Source organism: Hypanus sabinus, chromosome 1 (genome assembly GCF_030144855.1).
Source record: "Hypanus sabinus isolate sHypSab1 chromosome 1, sHypSab1.hap1, whole genome shotgun sequence".
Lineage (NCBI taxonomy): Eukaryota > Metazoa > Chordata > Chondrichthyes > Myliobatiformes > Dasyatidae > Hypanus > Hypanus sabinus.
This window is the reverse complement of record NC_082706.1, coordinates 81,045,969-81,073,963: the sequence shown is the minus strand read 5'-3', so window position 1 is coordinate 81,073,963 and position 27,995 is coordinate 81,045,969. Positions and strand designations below refer to the sequence as shown.

General features: G+C 42.9%; 1 protein-coding gene across 3 annotated transcripts in view; it reads left to right on the top strand.

The window, feature by feature from the left end:
- The window catches only part of dipk1c (divergent protein kinase domain 1C), a 91,804-nt gene extending 66,081 nt beyond the window's left edge, over window positions 1-25,723 (top strand). For 2 of the 3 annotated variants that reach the window (XM_059971382.1, XM_059971377.1), the window contains 2 exons: window positions 8,979-9,143; window positions 22,721-25,723. In XM_059971382.1, the coding sequence (XP_059827365.1) occupies window positions 8,979-9,143; window positions 22,721-22,924 (369 nt within the window). In that variant the 3' untranslated portion in view covers window positions 22,925-25,723. Of the gene's footprint in view, window positions 1-8,978; window positions 9,144-21,808; window positions 21,918-22,720 lie in introns of all 3 variants that reach the window. The other variant, XM_059971388.1, reaches the window with a different exon arrangement.
- Window positions 25,724-27,995: the final 2,272 nt, after the last annotated feature.

The window sequence follows — 27,995 nt, the reverse complement described above, 5'->3', positions numbered from 1 at the left end:
TTATGGTCTTATGACATTTTATGCAATGTCAAGAAATGGCCGAGAGTACTGGACACACAAAGCACCATTGGCCAGACGGTATTGCTACTGTAGAGCTGAGCTCCAGAATTAGCTGCATCTCTAGCCCAGCTGTTGCAATAAAGTCACAGTATTGACATCTAGCTGACAATGGAGAAAATTGCCCAAATTTGTCCCATTTACAAGTAGCAGGAAAAATCCCATCTGGCTACCTCCTGCCCAATTACTCTATTGCAATAATCAGCAAAGTTATGGAAGTACATATTGACAGTGTTATTAAACAGCACTTACAAAGATAAACCTTCAATGTCACATGCATATTGAAACATACAGTGAATGTCTCATTTGCATCACAGTCTGAGGATTGTGCTGGGGGCAGCCCACAAGGCTCACTTGCCTCTGGTATTCTGTGACAAAGAAACTCACCTCCTCCCACCCAAGGCTTCTCCTCCATCTACAGTGCACAAGTCAGGAATGTGATGAAATACTCCAACGATTCTTAAAAAAGCTCACTGCTGTTCAGAACAAGTCGTCTAATTCATTAGCTCCCCATCAATCTTTCTAAACCAGGGGTTCCCAGCCTGAGGTCCACAGATACTGAAGAATAGATATGTGATAGTTTTGGGAAAGGTGTAAAAACAAAATGGTCATGGTGGTGGGTGGCTTCAATTTTCCTAATATAAACTGAGATTTCCTTAATGCAAGAGGTTTGGATGGGTACATTGAGGAAGGTTTCTCAAATCAATATGTAGATAGTCCAGCAAAAGGAGGGGCTGTGGACCTGATGTTGGGTAATGAGTCTGGCCAGGTGAGCCAACTTTAAGTGGAAGGACAGTGAGAACTCTTTAAGTTTTGAGATAGCTATAGATAAGCATAGACCTTGTGGAAGAGAAGTAAATCAGAGCAGGGAAAATTATGAAAGCATTAGACAAAAACTTCTTTTGTTCAGCCGTGTTTGACTCTTCATGACCTCATGGACCACAGGGTCCAGAGGGTTTTCATGGCAAGATATGGAAGTAGATTGCCAGGCCTTTCTTGTGCTCAGATGCTGCTGCTGAACTCAGGACCATCGGCCTTGAAGTCCAGTGCTGATGCCACTACACCACCAGCAGGCCCAGGCAGGAACTAGGGAGAGTTAATTGCAAACAGCCTCTTTTCAGCCAGTCCATATCTCACATGTGAGGGGTGTTTAAAGAACCAACTTTACAAGTAGAGGACAGATGGATACCGGTAAGAAGGAAAACAATGTCAGGAAACTTTGGATGTCAAGGTGGGTGCTGAATTTAGGCAATGGGACTTATTCTGGCTGGAGGTCTGTACTGGAACTTCTGCTGTTTGTGATATACTGCATATAAATGAGCTGGATGAATGCATGGCTGTGTGGGTTAGTAAATCTGCAGATGATATGAAGATTGATGGTGGTGTGGATGGTGTAGAAGACTGGCAGTGGGATACAGATCATTTGCAAATATGGACAGCAAAATGGCAGTTGGAGTTTCATCCGGTCAGGTATGAAGGGCTGCACATCAGAAGATCAGATTTAAAGAGGCAGTACAGTGTTAGTGGCATAACCCTTAACAGTATTGATGAATGAATCTTTATTGTCATAATACATAGATACAATGAAACTCTGTTTAGCTTCCGCTCAGGCAATTAAATAAAGCGGTAGATAAAAACAAGACAGTAATAGAAAAACACTATTTTTCTGAGCAGAGGGATCACTGGGTCCAAGTTCATATTTCCCTGAAAGGGCAACACAGGGTGTTAAAAAGGCAAACGGCATGCTTGCCTTTATTACTCAAGAAACTGAGTTTAAGAGTCAGGTATTACAGCTTTATAGGACTCTCGTTAGGCCACATCAGGAGCATTACTTACACTTCTGATCAGCCCATTATAGGAAGGATGTTGAGGCTTTGGAGAGGGTGCAGAGGAGGTTTACCAGGATGCTCTTGGGTTAGAAGGAATATACCACAAGAAGTGTTTGGACAAACTCGGGTTGTTCTCTCTGAAGCAGCAGGGGCTGAGGGGGAAACCTGATGGACACTCATAGATTATGAGAGGCATTGGTAGAGCAGACATTTTTCTTTCCAGGGCTGAAGTGCCCAATACCGGAAGCCACGCATTTGAAATGAGATGGAGATGTGCGTGACAAGTTTTTTCACACAGTGACCCCCTCACTGTGCCTGGAATTCTCCACCTGGCATAGTAGTGAAGACAAACACAATAAAGGCATTCAAAAAGCTCTTAGGTAGGCATGTGAATGTGCAGGGAATGGAAAGATATTGACACTGTGTAAGCAGAAGGGATTAGTTTTACTCAGGCATTCGATTAGTAACTTAATAACGTCAAGGGCTGAAGGGCCTGTTCTAGTGCTGTACCATTTTTAATTCTATCTTCTTTATAAACATTCATCTCCTCTACTGCTGACACAAAATGGCTGCAGTGTTTACCAACTACCTAGAACATAGAACATAGAACACTACAGCACATACGAGCCCTTGGGTCTAACTTGCTCGGCCTAATCCAATAGCACCTCGTAAACCTGCACCATCTGTCCCAGGAAGGACAGAGGGCAAGGGAGTGTCACCATCTGCAGGTTCCCCACCAAGGGATGCACCATCCTGACCTAGATGGAAATTGCCAGTCTTCCATCATCACCATATCTAAATCCTGGAATCCCGGCCTCTAGCACAAATAGCAGATCTTTACCGCAGTGACTGCCGTGGTCAAAGAAGGCAACTCAGCTCCGCCCTCTCAAGGGAATGAACAAAATACACTGGTCTTTTAGCAATCCCCACATCCAGGAAAGGATTATATGGAAAGATACATAACGTAACAATTGGGATATAAAAACATAGACATGCACAACTACAAAACTAATCATATACAAAAAATACAAGAAAAACAGGCATACAAGAAAAAACACAAGCATAGTAAGAATCATCTAGTTACGCATGCAAACATACTCACAGGCTCAATATGAATATCCACCATAAATACACATACATACAGTACTGTGCAAAAGTCTTACAACATATATAGCTAGGGTGCCTAAGACTTTTGCACAATACTATAATAATTTTATGAATTGAATGTATTGCTGCTGTAAAAACAAGTTTCATGACATATGTGAGTGATGATAAACCTGATTCTGATATGGGTCTCTATTGTGGTCTGAGAGCGGGAAGAGGCCAGGGAGAGGGGAAACATGGTTAGGGCAAGGGGAAGGAGCAGGGATCACCAGAGAGACATTATGCAATGATCAATAAACTAATTGTTTGGAAACAACTGACCTTGCCTGGTGTCTCAGGGCTGGGTGGATCTGCACTTGGGCCACTGCCCCTCCCCACCCCTGCACTCCTTCTCTGCCAACTGTCCCACAACGCTGCTGTGGAAATCCATCCTCACCATTCCCAACATCCTTTGCTTTCGCCAGATTTTCAAAGTCACTCTCCGCTCATCGTTGATGAGTACGATACTGTGCAAAAGTCCGAGGCTCTCTAGCACTTTCATATGTGTGCTGAAGGCTTTTCTGCAGTACTGTACATACAGGCAAACTGAAACAGACAAACACACTCATCGGCACATAAACACAAAACCAGACGCATACGTGCTCAGGTACACGTGCACACATCAACCTGTAAGTAGCCTCTTGTGTGAGTTACTGTCACTAGTGAACACCGCTGGGATATTGCTGGCTTGTCACTGGCCATTGGTGAGTGAGATGTAGCCAGGATGGGAAGTGCCTGAGAAATTTAGAGACGCAGCAGGAAAAGAATCCAACAAGGCAAAAAAAAAGGTCATGGTCACCAAACTAAGAGTTTTGGACTCAGGTACTGCTGGCTGAAAAAGTAGTGGCTCTCTGATAATGAGGGATCCTAAAGCGTATCACCTTGAATTATAAACTATTCCAGCTCTCTGATAATGAGGGATCCTAAAGCGTATCACCTTGAATTATAAACTATTCCAGCTCTCTGATAATGAGGGATCCTAAAGCGTATCACCTTGAATTATAAACTATTCCAGCTCTCTGTTAATGAGGGATCCTAAAGCGTATCACCTTGAATTATAAACTATTCCAGCTCTCTGATAATGAGGGATCCTAAAGTGTATAATCTTGAACTATAAACTATTCTAGCTCAACATCAGGTCCCATCAAGTCTCTGATAATGAGGGTACTCTCTAAAGTGTATAATCTTGAACTATAAACTATTCTAGCTCAACATCAGGTCCCTCAACTCATGGGCCTGCACTTGCTCTAATAAGAGCAATTGACTTAACCCATTCCACCCACCCCTTTCCTAAATCTCAAGCATCTTTCATTTCATTTGCCTGTTCAGTAATCTATTCATTTGTTTGTTCATTCATACATCAATTTATTTATTTATTTGATTAATAAGTTTATTGATTGATTGCCTTTTGAATTTCTCTACTGAATTTATATTGTCTACACTATTAGGTATGGCACACAGTATTCTAACTATTTCAATGCATCATGTGACTTTTATGCCAATGACGTAAACCTTTACCTCATTCTCCTTATAAGCACTGGAGACAGATTTTCAATATGTAAAGCCTTTAAATGTTTTCTTTTCATGACTGTTGACAAATCTCTTGAGCTTCACTGTTATGTGGACTGGTTTTTCACCTCCATAGATAGTTCCCATTCCTAAAACTACCTTACCAACTTACACGAAATGCTAAAATAACTCAATGGGTCAGGCAGCAGCTATGGAGGTGAAAAATCAGTCCACATTTTGAGCAGAGACCCTCCCTCAGGACTTTACCTTTGCAAATCTTTTCTTCGGCCTCTCCATAACCAAGTTTTCATTCCTGAAGTACTTTGTCAAGAGGTAGACAATAGAATTAGAAGACAGTAGACAGTAGGTAGACCAAGAGTTAGACTTTAGAATTCCTTGTTGGTGCGTGGCCTAGTAGATAAGGCATCGGTCTAGTAATCTGAAGGTCACTGGTTTGAGCCTCAGCTGAGACAGTGTGTTGTGTCCTTGAGCAAGGCACTTAATGACACACTGCTCTGCGATGACACCGGTGCCAAACTGCTTGGGTCCTAGTGCCCTTCCCTTGGACAACATCGGTGGCATGGAGAGGGGAAGGCTTGCAGCTTGGGCAACTGCTGGTCTCCCATACAACACTGCCCAGACCTGCGCCCTGCAAATCCATGGTCTCGCAAGACTAACGGATGCCTAAAAAAGACAGTAGAATTCCACTGGCGATAAATTATGAGAGGCATTGATAGAGTAGGCAGGGTGGGTTTTTTTTTCCCAGTGTGGAAATTTCTAATACCAGACAGCATGCATTGGGGTATGTTCAAAGGGTTTTTACTCAGAGAGTGGTGGATACCTGGACTGTGCTGCCTGGTATGGTGGTAGAAGCAAATACATTAGAGGCTTTAGAGAGGTACATGAATGTAAGGAAGAAGGAGGGATATGGACATGATGTAGGTAGGAGGGATTGGACTTTGGGTTTTTTAATCTACTTTTTAGCTGATTCAGTACAACATTGTGGGCTGAAGGGCCTGTTCCTGTGCTGTACTGTTCTACATTTTATGCGCTTACATGGATTTAAATAAAAAGCATGAACTGAGTTTGAATCCAGATACTGCTCTGCTGTTCTGGCACTTTATCCAAAAGCAACAGACACACATGTGAAACAGACCTGTCTCTGACATTCCCCTGATACTTTATTCCAAAAGCATTAAAATTATGTCAATTATGCCCCCTATTATTAGTCCTTTCTGCCCTGTGAAAAACTGTCTGGTTGTCTGCTCAGTCAATACCTTTAATCAATTTGTACCCATCTATCAAGTCATCTCTCATCCTCCATCTCTCCAAAGAGAAAAACCCTGGTTTGCTAAACCTATCCTCGTATCTCCAATCCAAGCAGCATCCTGGTAATCCTAGCTTCTCGATTTCTGTGTCAGCAGCACACCTGCATGTTCAAATATTTTTACATGTGAATACGTCAAGGATGAATGATGAACGCATTTAAAAACTAAATCCATTCACTTCAATCACTGGCGTACCACTCCAAACATTGGCTTACCAGTGGTAATGACAGTCCAGTGGACTGCAGTAAGCAATAGGACAGAATAACTTCTGCCCCAACTTTCTGCCCGTGCAAAACTAAACCGGAAGCTTAGAATAAAAGGCATGGTTCTTGCAGAGAATTATCAACAGACCCCATATTTTTACAAACACTTTTGTTGTGTAACTGACAGTTACTGTAGAACGTCCTTAGAAATATGAATAACCTGATGTTACTGTCAGCTGCTGATGGCACTTTCCAAGAACATGCTCTAGTATTTCTGTCCTGATGAAATTCAAAGTAAGTTTATGATTAGAGTACTTATATGTCTCCATATACTACCTTGAGATTCATTTTCTTGCAGGAAAATGAAGAAAAACTACACATAATAACGACCGACAGACTTCCAATCTGCAAAAGAGGATAATCATGCAAATAATAAGTAAAGAAAATAGCAATTAATAATAATTCATCACTATTTAAGCACAATAATCTCCCTAAATGTGTAAAATTAGAATTCATGCAGGAATAAGGCACAGCAAGCGTTGCCTCTGCCTAACAATTCCAGTGACATGGGTTCAATTCCGACCACAGATGCTGTTTATGTAGCGTTTGCATATTTTCCCTGCAATGGTGAGGATATTTCTTGGGTGCTCTTGCTTTCTCCGATACCCTAATCACATGGGTGGGTTGACTGGTTGGTGAATTGACCATTTAAGTCAGTAGTACTTAGGGTGAGAAGGGGAAAATTCAAAGGAGATGTGGAGTTTTTTCGAACACAGGGAGTAGTGGATGAGGAGTTGATGGCCTTGCAAGATATTGAAAGCAGGGTGAGGAATGAGGTTGTTTTGAGAGCCTGCATAAACTTAGTGCTCCAATTAACCTCTTTCCGTGCCACAAGGAAACATTAGAAAAAAATGGTTGTACCACTCATTTGATGGGAGCCGGTGACAAAATACAGAGAGTTTGAGTTAATTTACATAATCATTTTATATATTAATTTTCTTTAATAATATTAATGTGCATTTATGCATAGACATGCTTGGTTAAGTGGACCCCTTCTATGTTTAACACATAATATGGAAATATGGAAGTGTTTTATCCTAATGCTTTTTTACAATTTTGATAAATTAAAGAAAGTAATTAACTTTCAGTAAAGTTCTGAACTTACAATGTCATAGAGCAAAGAAATAGTCCCTTCAGCCCATCTAGTCATGCCAAACTATTATTCTGCCGAGTCCCATTGACCTGTGCCGGAACCATGTCCCTCCATATACTTCCCATCCATGTACCTATTTAAATTTCCTTTACATGTTCAAACAGCATACACATTTAATATTTTTGATGGCAGCCCACTCTACACTCTCACGAGTGAAGAACTTGTCCTTCACGTTCCCTTTAAACATTTCACCTTTGTCCCTTAACACATGACCCCTATTTCTGGTGTCACCCAACCTTAGTGGGAAAAGCCTGCTTTCATTTACCCTATCAATACCCCTCATATTTTGTATACCTCTATCAAATCTCCCTTTATTCTCCTGCACTCTAGCAAATAAACTCCGAACCTATTCAACATTGCCCTATAACTGAGGTCCTCACGTCCCAGCAACAACCTTATAAATTTTCTTTGAACTCTTTTATTCTTACTGATATCTTTCCTGGAGGTAGGTGATCAGAACTGCACACAATACTTCAAACATCTTATACAATTTCAATGTAACATTCCTGTTATGTTTTGTAATTCCAAAACATAAAACTAATTGAAACCAAAATGCAGAGCCAGGAGGTGTGTCTCCCCTTCGTTCTTTACTACTAGTGAGGTGCACGGTAAAATCATGGTGCCATGATGATGTAAGCCATTCATGTACTTTTACATATAACCCACAATGAATTGTCTAAGCACCAAAGAATGCTTAATCAAAATATACAATATTACTCAAATATTACTGAAATATTAAATAGACAACAGCCCCAACTCCTGTACTCAAAACTTGATTTATGAAGGCTAATATGCTGATGCTTGGGTCAGAGATGAGCTTGGGAGTCTTGCCACCTACAGGAGTTCAAATTTCAAAGTAAATTTATTACCCAAGTATGCATATGTCACAAATGAAACGTTGTGTTTCAAAATGAAACCTTGTGTTTCAAAATGAAACCTTGAGTTTCATTTTCTTGCAAGCAGAACAGGGAAAACCAATAGAATCAATGAAAAACTACACACAAACAGAAAACAACTGTGTATATATAAATAAAATAGATAGATAAATAAAATTGAAAACAGTAATTGTAGAGTCTTTGAAAGTGAGTCCATAGGTTGTGAAGTCGGTGCAGAGTTGAGGTGAGTGAGATTATCCATGCTGGTTCAGGAGCCTGATGGGTGAAGGGTAATAACTGCTCCTGGACCTGATGGTGTGGGATTTAAGACTCCTGTGCCTGCTTCTTGATGACAGCAACAAGAAGAGATCATGGCCTGGATGGCGGGGGCCCTTGATGATGGTTGTTGCTTTCCTGTGCAACGCTCCTTGCTCAATGGTGGGAGAGGGCTTTCCCCGTGATGGACTGGGCCGTGCCCACTTCTCATAGGCTTTTCCATTCACGGCCATTGGTGTTTCCATACCAGAACATGATGCAACCAGTCAGAATACTCTTTGCTGTGCATATGTATCATCTTGTCAAACTTCTTAATGTCATTTCAAAACTGCAAATCTGATGTGTTAATGTTCCTATTAGAGGAGTGTTACTGAAGAGTTTTGCATTAATGACTGATAATGGCATTGCCAGTCCTTTCGGGATTTGTGTAAGTAAACTTATTTCATCAAAGAGAAACATTAGTGAGGTACAGTATGTTGCATTATTAATTTTTACTTCAAATATTATTTTGGAAACACTTCCTGACCTCCATCTTTCTGTTTTAGGTTGTTGCAATAGATGTGGACATGGCTTTTTTTGAACCCAAAATGCGTGACATCCTCGAACAAAATTGTACAAAAGATGAAGACTGCAACTTTTTTGACTGTTTCTCGCAGTGTAATTTAAAGTCAAAAAGATGCAGAGCTCAGCGCTCAAATAGTAACCTGGAGGTTAGTTAAAACATTGCTTTGTGTTAAAAGCATGTATTCCTATCCATTCTTCAAATGTTATGTCCATATATAATGCTGCATAGGAGAAATTACTGGTTGTGGACTATGACTAGTGTTCACTATTAATAACTCAGTTAATATATCAGCTTCCAAATCCTAGATCTATCTTTAACTTTAAATCTTTTTACCACCCAGACACTGACTCTGACTCCTGATACTTTTTCTTGTCTTTGCATCACCTGTCCTCTGTATCCAAGACTGAAGATTCAAAGTTGTTTAATGTCATTTCCAGTACACAAACATTAATGTTTGGGTCGCCTCCAACCTGATGGCATGAATATCAGTTTCTCTTTCCAGTAACCTAATTTTCAAAGCTCCACACTTTCTCTATTCCCCAGTCTGACCTTCTATCTTTTCTCACCTGCCTATTACTTTGCTCTGGGTCGCCTTCTTTCCTTTCTCCTGTTGTCCACTCTCCTCTCCTATTGGATTCCTTCTTCTCTAGCCCTTAACCTTTCCCACCCACCTGGCTTCACCTATCCAGCTAGGTTCCTTCCCTTCCAACTTTTTATTCTAGCATCTTCCCCCTTCCTCCTCAGTCTTGAAGAAGGGTCTTGTCCCGAAACATCAACTATCTATTTATTTCCATAGATGCCGCCTGACCTGCTGAATTCCTCCAGCATTTTGAGTGTGTTGCTTTGAATAAAATAATTGTTACTCTGGATCCAATGCACCACAAAAAGAAACACAATAAGATAAAGAAACAAAGACAATAAATATAAATACATAAGATAGCTTGTATGCCCATAAAGTGATGAAAGGCACAGCAGTGTCTGTACGTAAGATGACTGACGGGAAATGACAAAGTAGTGTTGGTGGATGTGGAGGGGTGGATCAGCCTTACTGCTTGAGGAAAGTAGTAAGGCTACTTACTGAGTCTGGTGATCCTGGTGCGGATGCTACATAGCCTTCCCACTGATGGGAATGGGACAAGTAGTCCAGCTGCAGGGTGGCTGGGATCCTTCATCATGTTACTGGCATTCGTTATTGTGCTCGGCTTCCACATTTCTATATTTAATCCAACCATTCAATGCATCATATCTACACTTACATTTAAAGTCATCCCCAGTAACTTTTCTGGCCATCTTCTCATTTTCCTCACTGGTATGAATTCAATATTACACTTGCCTGTTGACAATAGCCATAGCCCTTTCACAGGATCACAGAAATTTTCAGCACAGGAGGCTACTTGGCCCATCATGTTAATGCTGCCATAAAGAGTTTAGTTTAATTCAATTCCCTAGCTGCTGGCCCATTGCCTGGCAGGTAATGGGGCTCTTCAAGTGCTCACCCATATGCTTTCGAAATGTAGCGACGATTTCTGTCTCAATTTTTTCTTGTCATCTTTCTTTTAGTTCTTCTGCCAATTGACTGAAACAGTGAGATGGATGAGAAGAGAATTGTTGAGTGATGTATTTTGACAGAATAAACAAGAAGAGACAATTTGAACTAAATGGCACAGTTCCACAGGATGTGTAAAAACAGATATTGGCACTATCTTCAAAAGTAACAGGACATATTGTGGTAACATAGGATTTATAGAGAAAGGCACAGAGTATGCACAAAAGTCTTGGTCAGTCACAGATGGGTGCTATGGCCAATTTCAGGTCCCTTAAAGAAAGCTTTAGATACATAGTTTTGAAGCAGTCATTTCAGTCTTTAACAAAATGTCTAGACTTGTAAACAAAATTAATAAGTCCAGTTTCATCATCAAATCCTCCAACTCCAATGACATGTTTAGTTGCTATTTGGGTCACCATTTACACATTTATTTTGCTTTTAGTAAAACGATGATGGGCAAAGGATTCATGAAACTAGGACAACTTCCTTTCCCAATAGTGGTGCATCATCCTCTTTGTGAAAAATTGCTCCTCAGACCTTGTTGAAGTATTTCCCTTCCTACCTTACAACTCTGTCCTCTAGTTTTAGACTTTTCTACCCTTGAGAAAACACTGTGGTCCAGTGAGCACCATTCCCTCCAATCCAAACTCTCCTCGTAACTAAAGTCCTCCATTCCAGACTACATTCTGATGGGTCTCTTCTGCACTCTTTCGAGCACTACAACATACTTGCTATTGTGTGGTGACCAGAACTGTCTATATTATTCAGAGTGTGGTGTAACTGATATTTTGCACAGGTGCAACATTATGTCCCGTAACCTCAATGGAAAAAGCCTGCTTGCATTCACTTTATCTATACCCATCATAATTTTATATACCTCTATCAAGTCTCCCCTCATTCTTCTATGCTCCAGGGAATAAAGTCCTAGCCTATTCAACCTTTCTCTGTAACTCAGTTTCTCAAGTCCCGACAACATCCTTGTAAACCTTCTCTGCACTCTTTCTAACTTATTAATATCCTTCCTGTAATTAGGTGACCAAAACTGCTCTCAATACTCCAAATTTGGCCTCACCAATGTCTTATACAACCTCACCATAACATTCCAACTCTTATCCTCCATACTTTGATTTATAAAGGCCAATGTACCAAAAGCTCTCTTTATGACCCTATCTACCTGTGACGCCACTTTTAGGGAATTATGTATCTGTATTCCCAGATCCCTCTGTTCTACTGCATTCCTCAATGTCCTACCATTTACCATCTATGTTCTACCTTGGTTTGTCCCTCCAAAGTGCAATACCTTACAATTGTCTGTATTAAACTCCATCTGCCATTTTTCAGCCCATTTTTCCAGCTGGTCCAGATCCCTCTGCAAGTTTTGAAAACCTTCCTTACTGTTCACTACACCTCCAATCTTTGTATCATCAGCAAATTTGCTGATCTAATTTACCACATTATCATCCAGATCATTGATGTAGATGACAAATAACAATGGACCCAGCACTGATCCCTGTGGCACACCACTGGTCACAGGCCTCCACTCAGAGAAACAATCCTCCACTACCACTCTCTGGCTTCTCCCATTGAGCCAATGTCTAATCCAATTTACTACCTGCCCATGTATACCTAGCGGCTGAATCTTCCCAACTAACCTCCCATGCGGGACCTTGTCAAAGGCCTTATTGAAGTCCATGTAGTCAACATCCATTGCCTTCCCTTCATCCACTTTCCTGGTAACCTCCTCAAAAAACTCTAATAGATTGGTTAAACATGACCTACCATGCACAAAGCCATGTTGACTCTCCCTAATAAGTCTCTGACTATCCAAATACTTGTAGATCCTATCTCTTAGTACTCCTTCCAATAATTTACCTACTACTGATGTCAAACTTACTGGCCTATAATATCCCGGATTACTTTTAGAGCCTTTTTTAAACAATGGAACAACATGAGTTATCCTCCAATCCTCTGGCATCTCACCCGTAGATACCAACATTTTAAATATATCTGCCAGGGCCCCTGCAATTTCAACACGAGTCTCCTTCAAAGTCCAAGGGAATATCCTGTCAGGTCCTGTGGATTTATCTACTCTGATTTGCCTCAAAATCGCAAGCACCTCCTCCTCTTCAATCTGTATAGGTTCCATGATCTCACTGCCTGTTTGTCTTATTTCCATTGACTCCATGCCAGTTTCCTTAGTAAATACAGATGCAAAAAACCCATTTAAGATCTCCCTCATTTCTTTTGGTTCCATACATAGCCGACCACTCTGATCTTCAAGAGGACCAATTTTATCCCTTGCTATCCTTTTGCTGTTAATATACCTGTAGAAGCTCTTTGGATTATCCTTCACCTTGACTGCCAATGAAACCTCATGTATTTTAGCTCTCCTGATTTCTTTCTTAAGTATTTTTTGCATTTTTATACTCCTCAAGTACCTTATTTGCTCCTTGTTTCCTATACGTGTCTTACATCTCTCTCTTCTTCTTTATCAGAGTTCCAATATCTCTAGAGAACCAAGGTTCCTTATTCTTATTCACTTTGCCTTTAATCCTGACAGGAACATACAAACTCTGCGCTCTCAAAATTTCTCCTTTGAAGGCCTCCCACTTACCAACCCATCCTTGCCAGAGAACAACCTGTCCCAATCCACGGTTTTTATTCCCTCTAACACTCTCAGGTCCTAGACTCCCCCACTATAGCAAACATCCTTCTCATACCTACTCTATACATACCTTTCAACATTTGATAGGTTTCAATGAGATCCCCCTTATTCTTTCAAACTCTAGTGGGTACAGGCCCAGAGCTGTCAAATACTCCTCATAGGTTGTCCTTTCCATTCCTGGAATTTTTCTTGTGGGCCGCCTCTGGACTCTCTCCAATGCCAGCACAAATTTTCTTAGATAAAGAGCACAAAACTGCTCACAATATTTTAAGTCTGACCTATGCCTTATAAAGCCTTAGCATTACATCCTTGCTCTTATATTCTAGTCCTCTTGAAAGGACGGCTACCATTACATTTGCCTTCTTTATTGCTGACTCAATCTACCAAGTTAATCTTTAAAGAATCCTGCAGAAGGTCCAAATCCCTTTGCACCACTGATTTTTGAACTTTCTCCCTTTATTCCTTCTACCGAAATGCAAGACCATACAGACAGACAGACAGACATACTTTATTGATCCCAAGGGAAATTGGGTTTTGTTACAGCTGCACCAACCAAGAATAGTGAAGAAATATAGCACTATAAAACCATAAATAATTAAATAAAAATAAGTTAATCATGCCAAGTGGAAATAAGTCCAAGTCCAGTCTATTGGCTCAGGGTGTCTGACACTCCGAGGGAGGAGTTGTAAAGTTTGATGGCCACAGGTAGGAATGACTTCCTATAACGCTCAGTGTTGCATCTCGGTGGAATGAGTCTCTGGCTGAACGTACTCCTGTGCCTAACCAGTACATTATGGAGTGGATGGGAGTCATTTTTCAAGATGGCATGCAACTTGGACAGCATCCTCTTTTCAGACACCACCATCAGAGATTCATTATATTCCATCTGCCACTTCTTTGCCCTTTCTCCCAGTGCGTTTAACTCCTCCTGCTTCCTCAACACTACCCGCCCCTATCTTCCTATCATTTGAAAACTGGGCCATAAAGCTATCAATTCAGTCATCCAAATAATTGACATATCAGGTGAAAAGAATGGTCCTAATTCATTTCATTTTTAACCAACAGAACCATCCCACCTCCTCTGCATATCTGTCTGTCCTTTAGATACAAGTTGTATCCTTGAATGTTAAGATCCCAACTATGATCCTCTTTCAGCATGACTCAGTGATGCCCACAACATTGTACCTGCCAATCACAATTAGAGATCATCTATCCGTATTCCATATACAAATTATTCAAATATAACACCTTAGGTCCTGTATTCATCAACTGTTTTGATTTTGCCACGTTACACTTCAACTTATCCCATTGACTGTGATTTTGCCCAATCATGTGCCTGTCCTTCCTCACAGTCTCACTAAAACTCTGCATCTACTTTATAGCAACTGCCCCACCCTCAGCCCCATCATTCTGGTTCTGTGGGTTCAGGTGTAACTTATCCTTTTTGTACAGGTCGTACCTTCCCCAGAAGAGATCCCAATGATTCAGAAACCTAAAACACTGCTCCCTGCACCAATTCTTCAGCCATATATTAATCTGCCAGGTCATCCTATCCTAACCCTCACAGGCACATGGCACAGGTAGCAACTGAGAGAATACTACCCTGGAGATCCTGCTTTTCAGCTTTCTACCTAACTCTCCATATTCTCTCTTAGAACCTCCTATCTTTTCTTACCTATGTCATTGGTACCAATATGTATCAATACTTCCGGCAGCTCACTCTCCCCCTTTAGAATGCTGAATACCTGATCTGAGACATCCCTGCCCCTGACGCCTGGGAGACAAAATACCGTCCAGGTGTCTTTTTCACACCCACAGGATCTCCTGTCTGCTGCTCTAATTATGGAACCCCCTATAAATCCTGCACTCCTCTTCTCCCCCCTCTCCTTCTGAGCCACAGAGCCAGGCTCAGTCCCTGAGACCCAGTCACTGTGGCTTCTTCCTGTTCCCCCATACCACAGTATCGTAAGCAGGGGAACAGCCACAGGGTTACTCTGCACTAGCTGCCTATTCCTTTCTCTCTCCTGAGAGTCACCCAGGTACATGTCTCCTGCATCGTAGAGGTGACTACCTCCTTATAGCTCCTATCTATCATTTTCTTGTATGAGCCGAAGGTCATCGAGTTGCAATGCCAATTCCTTCATATTGCCTCTTAAGGAGCTGCAGCTCACTGCACTTCGTGCAAATGTAGTTACTGGGCAGGCTGGAGGTCTCCCAGATTTCCTACATCTCACACAAAGATCATTCCACTAACTCTGGATCCATTCTGAGTGAACTAGCAATGTACAAATAGATAAAGAAAGAGGGAAAATATTTACTAGAAACTACGTAGAACCTCCGCCTGTGCTTGCCCAAGCTTGATCTCACCCAAGGGGGAAGAAGCCGCAATTGAGGGGGTGGGGGGCGTAGGAGAGTACAAGCTGGGAGGTGACAGGTGAAGCCAGGTGAGGAGGAAGGTGGGTCAGTGGAGGACAGTGAATGAACTGACAAGTAGGGAAGTGAAAGGTGGAAAGTGAAAAGTTAAAGGCTGAAGAAGAAAGATCATGATAGGAGAGGAAAGTGGACCATAGGAGAAAGGAAAGGAGGAGGGGCATATGAGGGAGGTGACTGGCAAGTGAACAGGCAAGAAAGGGTGAGAGGGGAGCCACAATGAGGAACAGAAAAAGGGAGAATGAAGAGGGGCTGAAATTACCTAAAGTGGGATAAGTTAATGTTCATGCTGTTAGATTGGAGACTTCCCAGATGGAAGAGGACGTTTTGCTCCTTCAACATGAGAGTGACCTCATCGTGGCAATAGAGGAGTCCATGGACCGACATTTCAAAATGGGAAAGGGAAGTAGAACTGAAATGTTGTCTCTGGGGAATCCTGCCTTTTGCAGCAAACTGAATGCAGGTGCTTGCAGGCATCTTTGGGCAGGGACAGATCTCGGGTGGACAAGCAGACATGGTTCTCAAGCTGGAGTAGGAGAAGGTGCAACTGGCTGCTTGAAATGCCCTCCGTACCCTCTTCCAAGCATTTTGTCAATGGCAAACTGGGGCCCCAGCAGATGGGACCTCCACCGTTGGATCCACCATGGGAACAATGGGGATCGGTAACTATGGAGCATTTCAAATGGTGACATATCTTTGGCAGAGGAGTGGTGTACTTTGTGGGACAGTTCAGCCCAGAGCAGATACTTCTTCCAGGTGGAAGGGTTAGAGGCGGCAAAGCGTCACAGAATCTCCTCCGCTTGCTGATTGTCTCTTTCTGCAGATGACAAACTCACCCTGGTGTGGAGGAGGGAGCTGGGGGAAATTAATTGTAGGCCATGGTCTGACACAATTTCCTGAGGGAAAGCATGAAGGTGAATTATTTCTCAGAGAACCAGGTCCGGCATCTGGCTGTTGAAGTTTGGAGAGGCAATGAAGTGGGCCACGTTTAATCAGAATGTGGCAAACCCATGATGAAATTCATGGTGTTGGGGTTCTGGTAGAGGCCACAGGTGCATAGGGGGCTAGTGGTTGGTGGATTTGGGCTGGGCACACTGAGGGCAGGCATTGACTAATGTACATCTGTGGTCATGGTGCACCACCAGAATCAGCATCACAGAAAATCCTGAGTCCTTTGTGCACCTGGATGGCTAGAGACAGGTGGGGACCCGCAGGGCCCACTCGAGTGCCTCAGAGTGCATTCAGTTGTCAGGTGTATTGGCTGGAACAGGCTTGGCAGAGGATGGAATGATGGGCTGAGTGTCAATCTCTGGTTCAGTTTGTAGTTTAGTATTCTTGGAGCCGGGTCGGTAGGAGATGGCGAAGTTACAATGCTTGAAGAAGAGGGCCCAGCAAGCCTGACACCAGATGAGATGGTTGGCCTTTTGAATGGATATGAGGTTCTGATGGTCAGTCCAGATCAGAGTGGGTTTGGAGATTCCAATCAACATATGTCTCCTTTTCTCCATGGCCCATTCAATGGCAATAGCTCCCTCTCTCATATTCCTACTCCATGATGGCACATGGTAGAGTTGAACTTGCATGAAAAGAAGACATAACACTATGTCTTGCCATCTGGTCCTCACTGTCAGAGGAAGACACAGGCACCCATATCGGAGATGTCCATGTCTACCACAAAAAGTCCATTGAGGTTCGGATGGCTGAGAATGGGATTGGTGGTGAAGCATCTCTTGAGCTCCTCAACAGCATGGCCCACTGCAGCAGACCAGGTTGTCCTTGAGGTAGGTGATTCAGTGAGGGAGTTGAAAGGAGTGGGTGATTTGGCTGTAGTCCCTGATGAAATGGCAGTAGAAGTTGGAGAAGCCCAAGAAGCTCTGTAGTTGTTTGGGTGAGTTGTGGTCAATGAGAAAGTGCACTTTCTCTGGGTCCATGGTTATGCCTTGGAGTGGAAGGATGTAACCCAGGAAGGAAATGACCAAGGTGTGGAACTGATGGTTTTCTAATGTGTAGTGTGGTTGTATTTTGAAAACACTCTAAAGGACTAAATGGATGTGGTCTTCAGGATTGTTGGAGAAGGTGAGAATGTTGTTGAGGTAGATGAATGCACACCCATGTAGTATGTCTCTGAGTATTTTGTTGATAAAGACTTGGAAAACAGCAGGAAGTTGGAAAGTCTGAAATTTAGCACCAAATACTCATAGTGACTAATGACTGTAAGAAACACTGTCTTCCACTCATCCTCCTGGTACATGTGGATCAGGTTGTTTATGCATTATAGATCCAGTTTGGTGAAGATCTTGACCCCACGGACTGGTTTGAATGTGTCGTCCATGGGGGCAAGAGGGTAGCAGTTCTTCATGATGATTTTGTTGAGTCCATGGTAGTTGATACAGAAGTGAAAACCCCCATCTTTCTTTTTAACAAAGAAGAATCCTACACTGGCTGGGGACTGGGATGGTCAAATGAAGCCGTGCTGTAACACTTTGGAAATGTAGTCATTCATAGCTTCAGTCTCAGGAGGGGAGAGGGAGAACAGATTACCTTGAGGAAGGGTTGTGCCCGGGAGGAGGTCATCACACAGTCATGTGGCCTGTGACGCAGCAGGGTGCTCGTTTCCCTTTTATTGGAGATGATGGCTGAGTTGTTGGAGTGTGGGAGTTTGGTGAGTTTGAGCGTTTCCTCCATTTCCATGAAATTATGGGTGAAATCAGCTGAGGTTGCAGGTAGGTGGGTCCCCAATTTAGCAGTGACCAGATGGAGTGAAGGTTGTGAGTGGAGAGCCAGGTTGGGTGGAGTGTTGAGTGAGTTGTTCAGGAGGAAATGGTTGGACTCACAGTGCTGATGTACACAGGCGATGTGAGCACTCTGACCATCCCAGACCCCAGCGAATGTCCATCAATGGCTGTGATGCAGAAGAGGTGAGAGATAAGCTTAGTAGGGTGTCCAAGCTACCCCTACAGAGCCCGGTCCAGACAATTGCCAGTTGAATGGGAACCACCAGAATCTCCAATGCACATAGAGCTGTTGGAGTGCCAAGGAGGACACAGAGAGTGAGTTAGGCTGTGGTTCTGAAATCAGACGCTGGAGGGAGCTTACCAGATAGAAGGACCTTTGTTTTTATCTGATGGTGCCGTTTCCCGGACACAGTGTTCCTTTGATGCAGGTAAAGTATCCAGTCTGTTGCCCTTTTCAGCTTTCTGAATGGTCAACAACCCAGCACATCTCAGCGATGAATTCTTATTTATTGCAAATGGTGGTTTTATTGTCCCTGTTAACAGTGGCCCAGGTCAGAGCTCATCCCATCAAGAGAGAGAGAGGCAACAAAGGCAGTCTTAGCTTGGTCCATAGAATACAGAGATAACTGGAGCTCGAAGTGTAAGACTCTCTGAGACTGGAGGATGCAGCATTGGGTTGATAATCCTTCAAAGCATTTGGGCACTGGAATCCAAGGCTTAGAGAGAAACCATTGATTGTCATGGGATTTCGGTATCAAGACGAAGATTTGGAATAGAGTGGTGAGAAGAGGATTAATGATTTCCTGTTGCTTCTGGAGCCTGAACTAATGTCGAGGCTTGGCCCAAAGGCACAGCAGCAGAGATGATTTAGCAGCGAGCAATAACTTTAATAAGAAACTGCAAAATAATAAGCTATGAGAGGCCACAAAACAAGGTAGAACTTATACTCAACACAGCAAGGCAACAAGGTTAACAGAAACTAGGAGCTGCTGGTTGAGGCTGGCTGTTTCATATGAGTGAACAAGGTGGGAGCTGGGTTTAAATAGGCTGCAGGTGATGAGTTGGAAAGGAGCGGCAGGTGATTCCTGTAAACTGGGTGGAGACTGAGAGGTGCCTGCCTATGCAGTCCTAACATTGAGTGGTGGTAAGGGAGGAGGTATAGGGGTTGGTGTAGCATTTTCCCGCATGCGGAGATCAGTGGGGAGTGACGTATGAACAAGGGAGTCACGGGAAGAGACTCTGCAGAAAGCAGAGAATGTGGAGGTGGGTGGAAGGGAAAGATGTGTTTAGTGGTAGGATTCCATTGAAGATGGTGTAAGTTATGGAGAATGATGTGCTGGATGCCGAGGCTCATGTGTTGGTAGGTAGGGACAAAGGGAACTCTATTAATGTATGTTGAGGGCGGATGTCCAGGAAATGGAGGAGCTGTGGGTAAGCATCATGATTGTACCTCATCCCACCCTGTCACTTATAAAAATACTGTTCTGTTTTTTTTATTCCTCTGTTTCTGTTACATCTGTTCTCAGGCTGAGACTTCCCATTCCAGAACATCTGAGATGTCCTCCTTCTTCAAAGAACAGAGTTCCCCTTCCTCTACCATTGATGCTGCCCTCACCCTCATCTCAAATATGGAAAGAAATGTTTCTTCCCAGCCTCTTTCTCTCTGTTTTCCAATTCATTCCTCTGCCTTTCAGGCTCGTTTACAAACTCCTGTTTCCATGTTTATTTTGCTCTTCCCTTTCAAACATGGTTAAATTTCCTTTCACTGTGCCAAACTCACGTAAAGCCTCCCCGAGACCAGCAGCAGTCCCCTATGATGTTATTGGTCTTGGAGTGCAACCAGCTAGCCTACGTAGATTTCAAACTATCAGAGGTCCCATAGCTTCAAGAATCCAAAGCCCAGCCTTCTGCACTATCATAGATGCTACCACAGAGCAAGCATTTTCCATAACCCCCCACACTGAAGGAGGTTGAGAAGTGTCTTGACCGAGGTCCACAAGATGACAAGAGGCATAGATCAAGTGGATAGACAGAGACTTTCTCCCAGGGCCGAATGGCTAATAGGAGGGAGCATAATTTCAAGGTGAATGGGTGCAAGTGTAAGGGGATGCCAGAGATAATTCAGTGGAGGGTGTGGTGATAGAGGCAGATAGATTAGGAACATCTAAGGTAGGCACATAGAAAAATGGAAGGTTATGTAAGAGGGAAGGGTTAGATTGAACTTAGACTAGGCTAAAAGGTTGGCATAACATCGTAGGCTGAAGGGGCTGTGCTGTGCTGTATTGCTCTATGGTCTGTGATGTGACTGCCTTGATCAGAGTAGATTTGTTACATTGGCAGCATTTTTCTCTCTGGGCATCCATAACGATTATTTGGAAATTTTAATTCTTTGATTTTAATCCGCACAGAGCCGAGATGAATCCATCTACAGTGTGAGGTCAGACTCACAAACACATTTGTGTGCACGTCTCCAGCTTTCACATTCAATATTTAATGAAATCGTTGACTTGGAAAGAATTCTTCCTAGAAACTTTCCATATATTACTCCATCTTTAATTTATAAGAGAATGATCCTACCTTTAAAAATAAATGAGTTTCATGTGCGATAGAAAGTAGTATATTGGACTGGTAGACAAAGATGGGAAATAAATTGATCCTAAATGCTGCAGTCCATTTTTGCTTTCCTATAGACCTACCACTCCATCTCAGATCATTTATAAATTATTATAAATATAGAATAATCACAATGTCCAAAGATAAATATAAAACTTAGCTTTATTTGTCACTTGTACATCAAAGTATACAGTGAATTGTGCTGTTTGCCTTAACAACCAACACGCCTAGGAATGTGGCGGGGGTAGCCCACGAGAGCTGCTACACATTCTAGTATCACATAACATGCCCTGAATGCAAAACAACAGGAAAACAAACCCTTTTCCTCCTGTGCACCCTCCCTTCCGTACACCCACCCACCCACGCCACAGTCCTCCAACTCCACGATAAAATGGATACCATTTGCGTGTCACTGGTGAACCAGGGAAGCAAGATGCAAAGTGGTGGGCAAAAGAGAGAGGAGAAGAGTGAAGAAAATAATTCTTACACAGAATGCTTATCAACTGAAACTCACTGCCTGTAAGGACGATGGAAAATGATTCAGCCAGGGCTTTCAGAAAGTACTGGTTGCAGATCTAAGAGGGAATAAAATGCAGGGTTACAGGAGAAGAAAAGGTGAATGGGACTGAGGATAGGGCAGCTGTGGAGGCCAAGACACTGGGTATATTTAAAGAGCAAGTTGATAGATCTTGATTAGTAAGAGCATCAAAGGTTACAGGGAGAGGCAAGACAATGAGGTTGATAGGGATTATGGCATGATGGAGCTTATTTGATGGACCAAGTGGCCTAATTTGCTCCTGTGTCTATTCTCTATGAAATAGATTATTCTTCAAGAAACAACACACAAAATGCTGGAGGAACTCAGCAGGTCAGGCTGCATCTATGGAGGGGAATAAACAGTGGATGCTTTGAACCAAGTCCCTTCATCAGGTTCTGTATTTTGTGCATGTTGCTATGAATTTCCAGCATCCCTGAAATCTCATGTGTTTGTTCTACAAAGAGCTGGCAGAGGCTTGATAGGCTGAATGGACCACTGTCCCTAACAATTCAATAACTGAGGTCTTCTATTGGTCGGGGTGAACCATGGATGTTGTGTCCTAGCTGTCTACATGATATGCCAGCCAGGGCAGTATGATATGGAAAGCAGGTAGTTGCCCTTGTGGCACACTCCCCCTCTCCACGCAGCTGATGAATCCAAAGGAATAGCAGACACCGATAAGTTTGGCACCAGTGGCATCGTAGGAGCTGCCAGTCAGCGTTAAATTCAAGGTAAAATGGTCACAGAGACTCCAGCTCCAAATTTTGCCTCAGGGTTTACTCCCGAAGCTTTCCCCATGAGGAGGTATAGCTGCAAGGCAGCGGAGGTTTGAGGTCAGAGCTTTCCTTCTCCTAGATGAGCTGACAAGCCCCCATTTGTCTGAAATGACTGGTTTTAAGGCACCATTTTTGCCCCTTCTCCCGTCAGTAGAAACAGCTCTGCAGGGCTTCGTAACCAAGCCACACGTGAAGGCCAGGAACTGGACTTAAGAAAAAAGGCCGTTTGAGACACATGCCATTGGCAATATTTAACAGGTGATGGGAGCTTATCCCCACTACCTCTCAAGCTATGACAATTTTAAGGAACCTACAATTGTTTTGCAATGTCCTGGCTTTGTTTTTCTGTTCCAGCAGTAGGTGAATCACAATAAAACGCTGGCTTAGATTTGACTAATTTATTTATTTGTTTCTCACAGGTCATTTGTGATAAAATATTCCGTCCTTTATTCTCACCGCAGCTGAGTGAACTCAGAGTGTACCACCCACTACAAGCCCAGCTGTATAGAGCAGTACAGAGGTGTGCTGACCTTTCCAAACATGGCAGTGTGGGCAAGAAGACAACGGAGAGCACGTTCTCTGAACTGTACAGCTTGTTTAAGGCTGGTCAGGCAGAACAATGAAATAAAGACAATTAAGTGATGACCCAAATAGCCTCACCACATTACTCATTTACAATGGTGTCCAAGTGACATCCACAATAAGCCACTGTGTTCACTTTACAGGTAAGCTCCAGATCTAACCATCATGACAATTGTACAAATTTGGTAGTTACATCTACAATAACAGGGATAGTTTTAACCAACATGTAAAAGCAGAATGTTGAGGCTAAAAAAATAATTTTTTTGTATCATTGACTGAAGGACAGCTAACATCATTCCTTTGTTCAACAAAAACTCTAATAATAAGCCAGGAAACTGAAGAACCATAAGCTTGTTGTCCAGCAGTAGGTAAGCTATTGGAGGGTTAATAAATTCTTCTCGGGCTTTCAGCCAGGTACAGGTATTGATTTTAACTGGTGCTTCAATGACGAAGATGGCAGAGTTTGTCATCAAAATGTTGGTTAAATTGATACCTATACCTGGCTGGAAGCCTGAGAAGAGTTCATTCATCACGTAGGCCAGGAAAGCACTATATGCTATTAATTGGAAGGTATTCTAAGTGACAGGATATACAGTATAAGTATTTGGATAGACAGGGCCTGATTACAGATAGACAACACCACTTTATACATGGTAGGTCATGTCTAACCAATCTTTTGGACAAAATTACCAGGGAAGGTTGATGAAGGACTTCAAGGAAGTTCTTTGACAAGTCCACATGAAAGGCTGATCCAAAAGGTTCAGTTGCCTGGCTCTCAGGATGAAGTAGTAAATTGGATTCAACATTGGCTTATCGGGAGAAGCCAGATGATGGTAGTAGACAGCTGCCTCTCTGACTGGAGGCCTGTAACTAGTGGTATGCCCCAAGGATCGGTGCTACTTGTCATCTGTATTAATGATTTGAATGATAATACAATAAACTAGATCAGCAAATTTGCAGATGACACCAAGATATGGAGCATTGTGAATAGCAAGGAAGGCTAGCAAAGCTTGCAGCAGGAGCTCGACCAAATGGAAAACAGCAGATGGACTTTAATGCAGACAAGTGTGAGGTGTTGAACTCACACAGAGGAGAAGAGTGGTTTGTTCTCCCAAAGAGAGAGCGGTAGGACACTGAGGAGTGCAGAAGGACAGAGAGATCTGGGAATATAGATCAATAATTCCTTGAAAGTGGCATCTCTGGTAGGTGAGGTTGTAAAGAGAGCTTTTGGCACATAGATCTTAATAAATCAAAGTATTAAGTACAGGAGTTGAGATGTTATGTTGAAATTATATAAGGCGTTGGTGAGGCCAATTTTCAAGTATTCTGTGCAGTTGGGTGGGAGGGTGAACCCACAGTAAGTATCCAGAACAGATGGGGTACCTGGCTGAGTACTAAGGACCTGTGCTAATCAACTGGCTGGATGTTCACCAATCTGAGGTACCCACCTGACTGTAGCAGGTTTCAATTATACCAGTGCCTAAGAGCTCTGTAACCTGCCCAATAACTATCATCCAGTAACATTTACATCCACTGTGGTGAAGTGCTTTGAGAGATTGCTGATGAAACATACCAACTTCTGCCTGAGAAGCAACTTGGTTCCACTTCAATTTGCCTACCGGCACATCAATTTTCGCAGGCTCTTCACTCAACCCCGGAATACCTAAACAGCAAAGGTGCATACATCAGGATGAAATTTATTAATTGCATCTTGGCATTCAATTCTATCATCCCCTCAAAATGAATCAAAATGCTTCAAGGCCTTGGCATCAAAATCTGCTCGTGCAATTGGATCCTTGATTTCCTTACTGGTAGACCCCGGTCAGTTTGGATTGGCAACAACATCTCCTTCACAATCACCATCAGGACAGATGCACTACAAGGCTGTGTTTTAGCCCCCTCCCCTACTTGCTTTATACTTATGACTGGGAGGCTCAGCACAACTCCAATGCCATGCTTAAGTTTGCTGATGACACCACTGACACTGGCTGAATCAAAGGTGGTGAGGAATCAGCATACAGGAGGGAGATTGAAAATCTGTTTGAGTGGTGTCACAACAGCAATCTCTCACTCAACGTCAGCAAGACCAAAGAGCTGATTATTGACTTCAGGAGGAGAAACCTCAGTGTTATCATTTTAGAGGATCTGCCCAGTGCCCAGCATGTAAATGCAATTACGAAGAAATCACGCAACCCTTATCCTGCCTTAGAAGTTTGCAAAGATTCAGCATGACATCTAAAACATTGAGAAATTTCTATACATGTGCAGAGGAGAATATATTGACTGGCTGCATCACACCCTGGTATGGAAACACCAATGCTCTTGAATGTAAAAGCCCGCAAGATGTAGTGCATATAGCGCAGTCCATCACGGGTAAAGCTCTCCCCACCATTGGGTACATCTACATGAAAGCAGTATCTATCATCAGGGACCCCCACCACCCAGGGCATGCTCTCTTTTCACATCCGAAAGAAGTTACAGGAGCCTCAGAACTCACATCACCAGGTTGAGGAACAGTTATTGCTCCTCAACCATCAGGCTCTTGAACCAATGGGGATAAGTTCACTTGCCCCATCACTGAACTGTTCCCACAGCCTATTGGCTCATTTTCAAGGACTCTTTGCCTCATGTTCTCAATATTTATTGCTTATTTATTGATAATTATTATTATTTCTTCTTTTATTTGCACTTTGGGTGTTTGTCCTTCCTGTTGGGTACAGTCTTTCATTGATTCGATTATGCTTTTTGCACTTACTGAGTATGCCTGCAAGAAAACAAATCCCAGAGTTGCAAATGGTGTCATATATCTACTTTGATAATAAATATACTTTGAACTTTGAGTTCTAGTTCTCTACTTACAGGAAAGTATATATACAATTTACAAGGATGTTGCCAGGACTTGTGAAAAGGTTGAATCAGTAGGGCTTTATTCCCTGGAGTTTAGGACAATGAGGGGAAATTTGATAGAGGTATACAAAATTGTGAGGTGCATTGATAGGGTAAATGTAAGCAGGCTTTTTCCACTGAGGGTGGGTGAGACTAGAACTAGAGGTCATAGGGTAAGAGTAAAAGGTGAAATATTTAAGGAGAAGCTGAGGGGGGAGTTTGTTCACTCAGAGAGTGGTGTGACTGTGGAACAAGCAGCCAGTAGAAGAGGTGGATGCAGGTTCAATTGCAACATTTATGAGAGGTTTGGATAAGGATGCGGATGGGAAGGGTATGGAGGGATATGGTCTTGGTATTGGTCAATGGGAGTAAGCAGAGCAACAGTTCAGCATGGGCTAGATGGCCAAAGAGCCTGTTTCTGCTTTGTAGTGCTCCATGACTCTATAACTCATCTTTATCCATTTCTTTCCATCCATCCCAATTTTGATAATTATGAACTTGCAGGGTGCTGAAGTCTCCTAATTCTGGAAAGGCTCCTCTGTCTTCTTTTTTGTTGGCCTTTTTGTCTGACATTGATGTGGGATGTCAGTGGAGACAGCAAAGAAAATGGGAGTTTGGGGTCTGGAAACCCCATGCTCACCCTAACTCCAAAGCTGAAGAAACCATGGGACAATTGGAAGTGTGTGGTATCTGGGAGAAGCATTGTGGAAGAAAGTATGCCTTGACTCCCCCATATCATCTGTCAGGTCCATGCCAGCCCGGGTGCCCGTGGCTGATCTGATGCTGTTTTAGTCAGGTTGGGAGGTCCTAGTCTGCAGTCTTGGGAAGATGACAGTGCCTGTTGCCATGGAGCAGTCAGGACCCGGGTCAGAGGTGAAACAATGCTCAGACGCAGGAAATCAGCATTGAATCTGTAGCATGGCTTCAATAGACTCACTAACATGTCCGGCAGGATTCGAACTTCCAGGCAGGTGGCTCGATTTAGGACTATCCTGATGGCCACTAGTCTGTTAACGTAACATGTCTACAATACTGATGAAGGCAGACTTTCCATTGTCACTAATTTCAGTCCCAAAGAGCTCTTTTGAAGAGCTGATACAGGCTCAGAGGGTGAATGATTCTTTGTATTGTTATCCTTTTGTACTTCATCTTGTTAGAGACAGGCAGGGTGTTTCAAAGGTACATTTAATGTCAGAGAAATGTACACAATATACATCCGGAAATTCTTTTCCTTAGCAAACAGAGGACAGCCCCAAAAAGTGAATTGCAGTTAATTGGTAGAACTACAAAGCCCACCCCCAACACCCCCCACAAACGCGTAAGCATCAGCAAAGCAATGACCCCCTCCCCCACCAGCAAAAAGAGCATCAGCACCCCGCACTGAGCACTCATGTGTGCAGCAATGCATCAATAAAGACACAGACTTGCAGCACCCCAAAGACTACTCGTTCACCCGGTATTCGACATTCCACAGGCTCTCTCTCCCTAATAAGGGAAGAAGAGGTGTCCCCGTTTCACAGCGAGAGGGGAGACATAACAAAACAACTCTCTGATTAATGGTGGTAAAAGTCTGTTGAGTCGCTTTTTCTGAGCCTGTGTCCAAGGAACTCAGGTCCCTGGGCACACAGCCTGCAGCCAGATCACTGCTTACGATCTTGCGTGTACTCCCACGACACATCAGGCAGCAGCACCAGCCTTGAATCAGCCCGTGGAGAAGCTGCAAGTAAATAATAAATAAATACATAAATATTCAAGATGGCATCAATAAGAGGTGACTATTTGTGTGCAGCTCCGATGGGAATCATCAAATATTCCCATTTAGGACTACTACAGCTGAAATCCACAGTTTCAATAAGCAACATCATTTTAAGACATTTAAAAAATCTATCAGTTCTCGAAGTCAGTGGATCCCAGACTGCAGACTCAGGTCGTAAGTTCAATTCCCCTTTAAGAAAATGGAAGCATGAAAGCTGAACTGGTCTACAGGTACGAATGAAATGGAGAGGTGTTTTACTCCCACTACCATCTATCTTGCTAGGAAATATACAGTCTCTGGAAAATAAAACTGAAGACAGAGCAAGACTGCTGCACCAGAGGGACATCAGACATTGCTGTGTAACTTGCTTCACAAAAACATGGCTATCCCCCGCTATTTCAGGCATACCCAAATTAAAAGCCAGGGGTGAACCAGGAGATTCATAGTCCACTGAGGTCTAGATATCAATC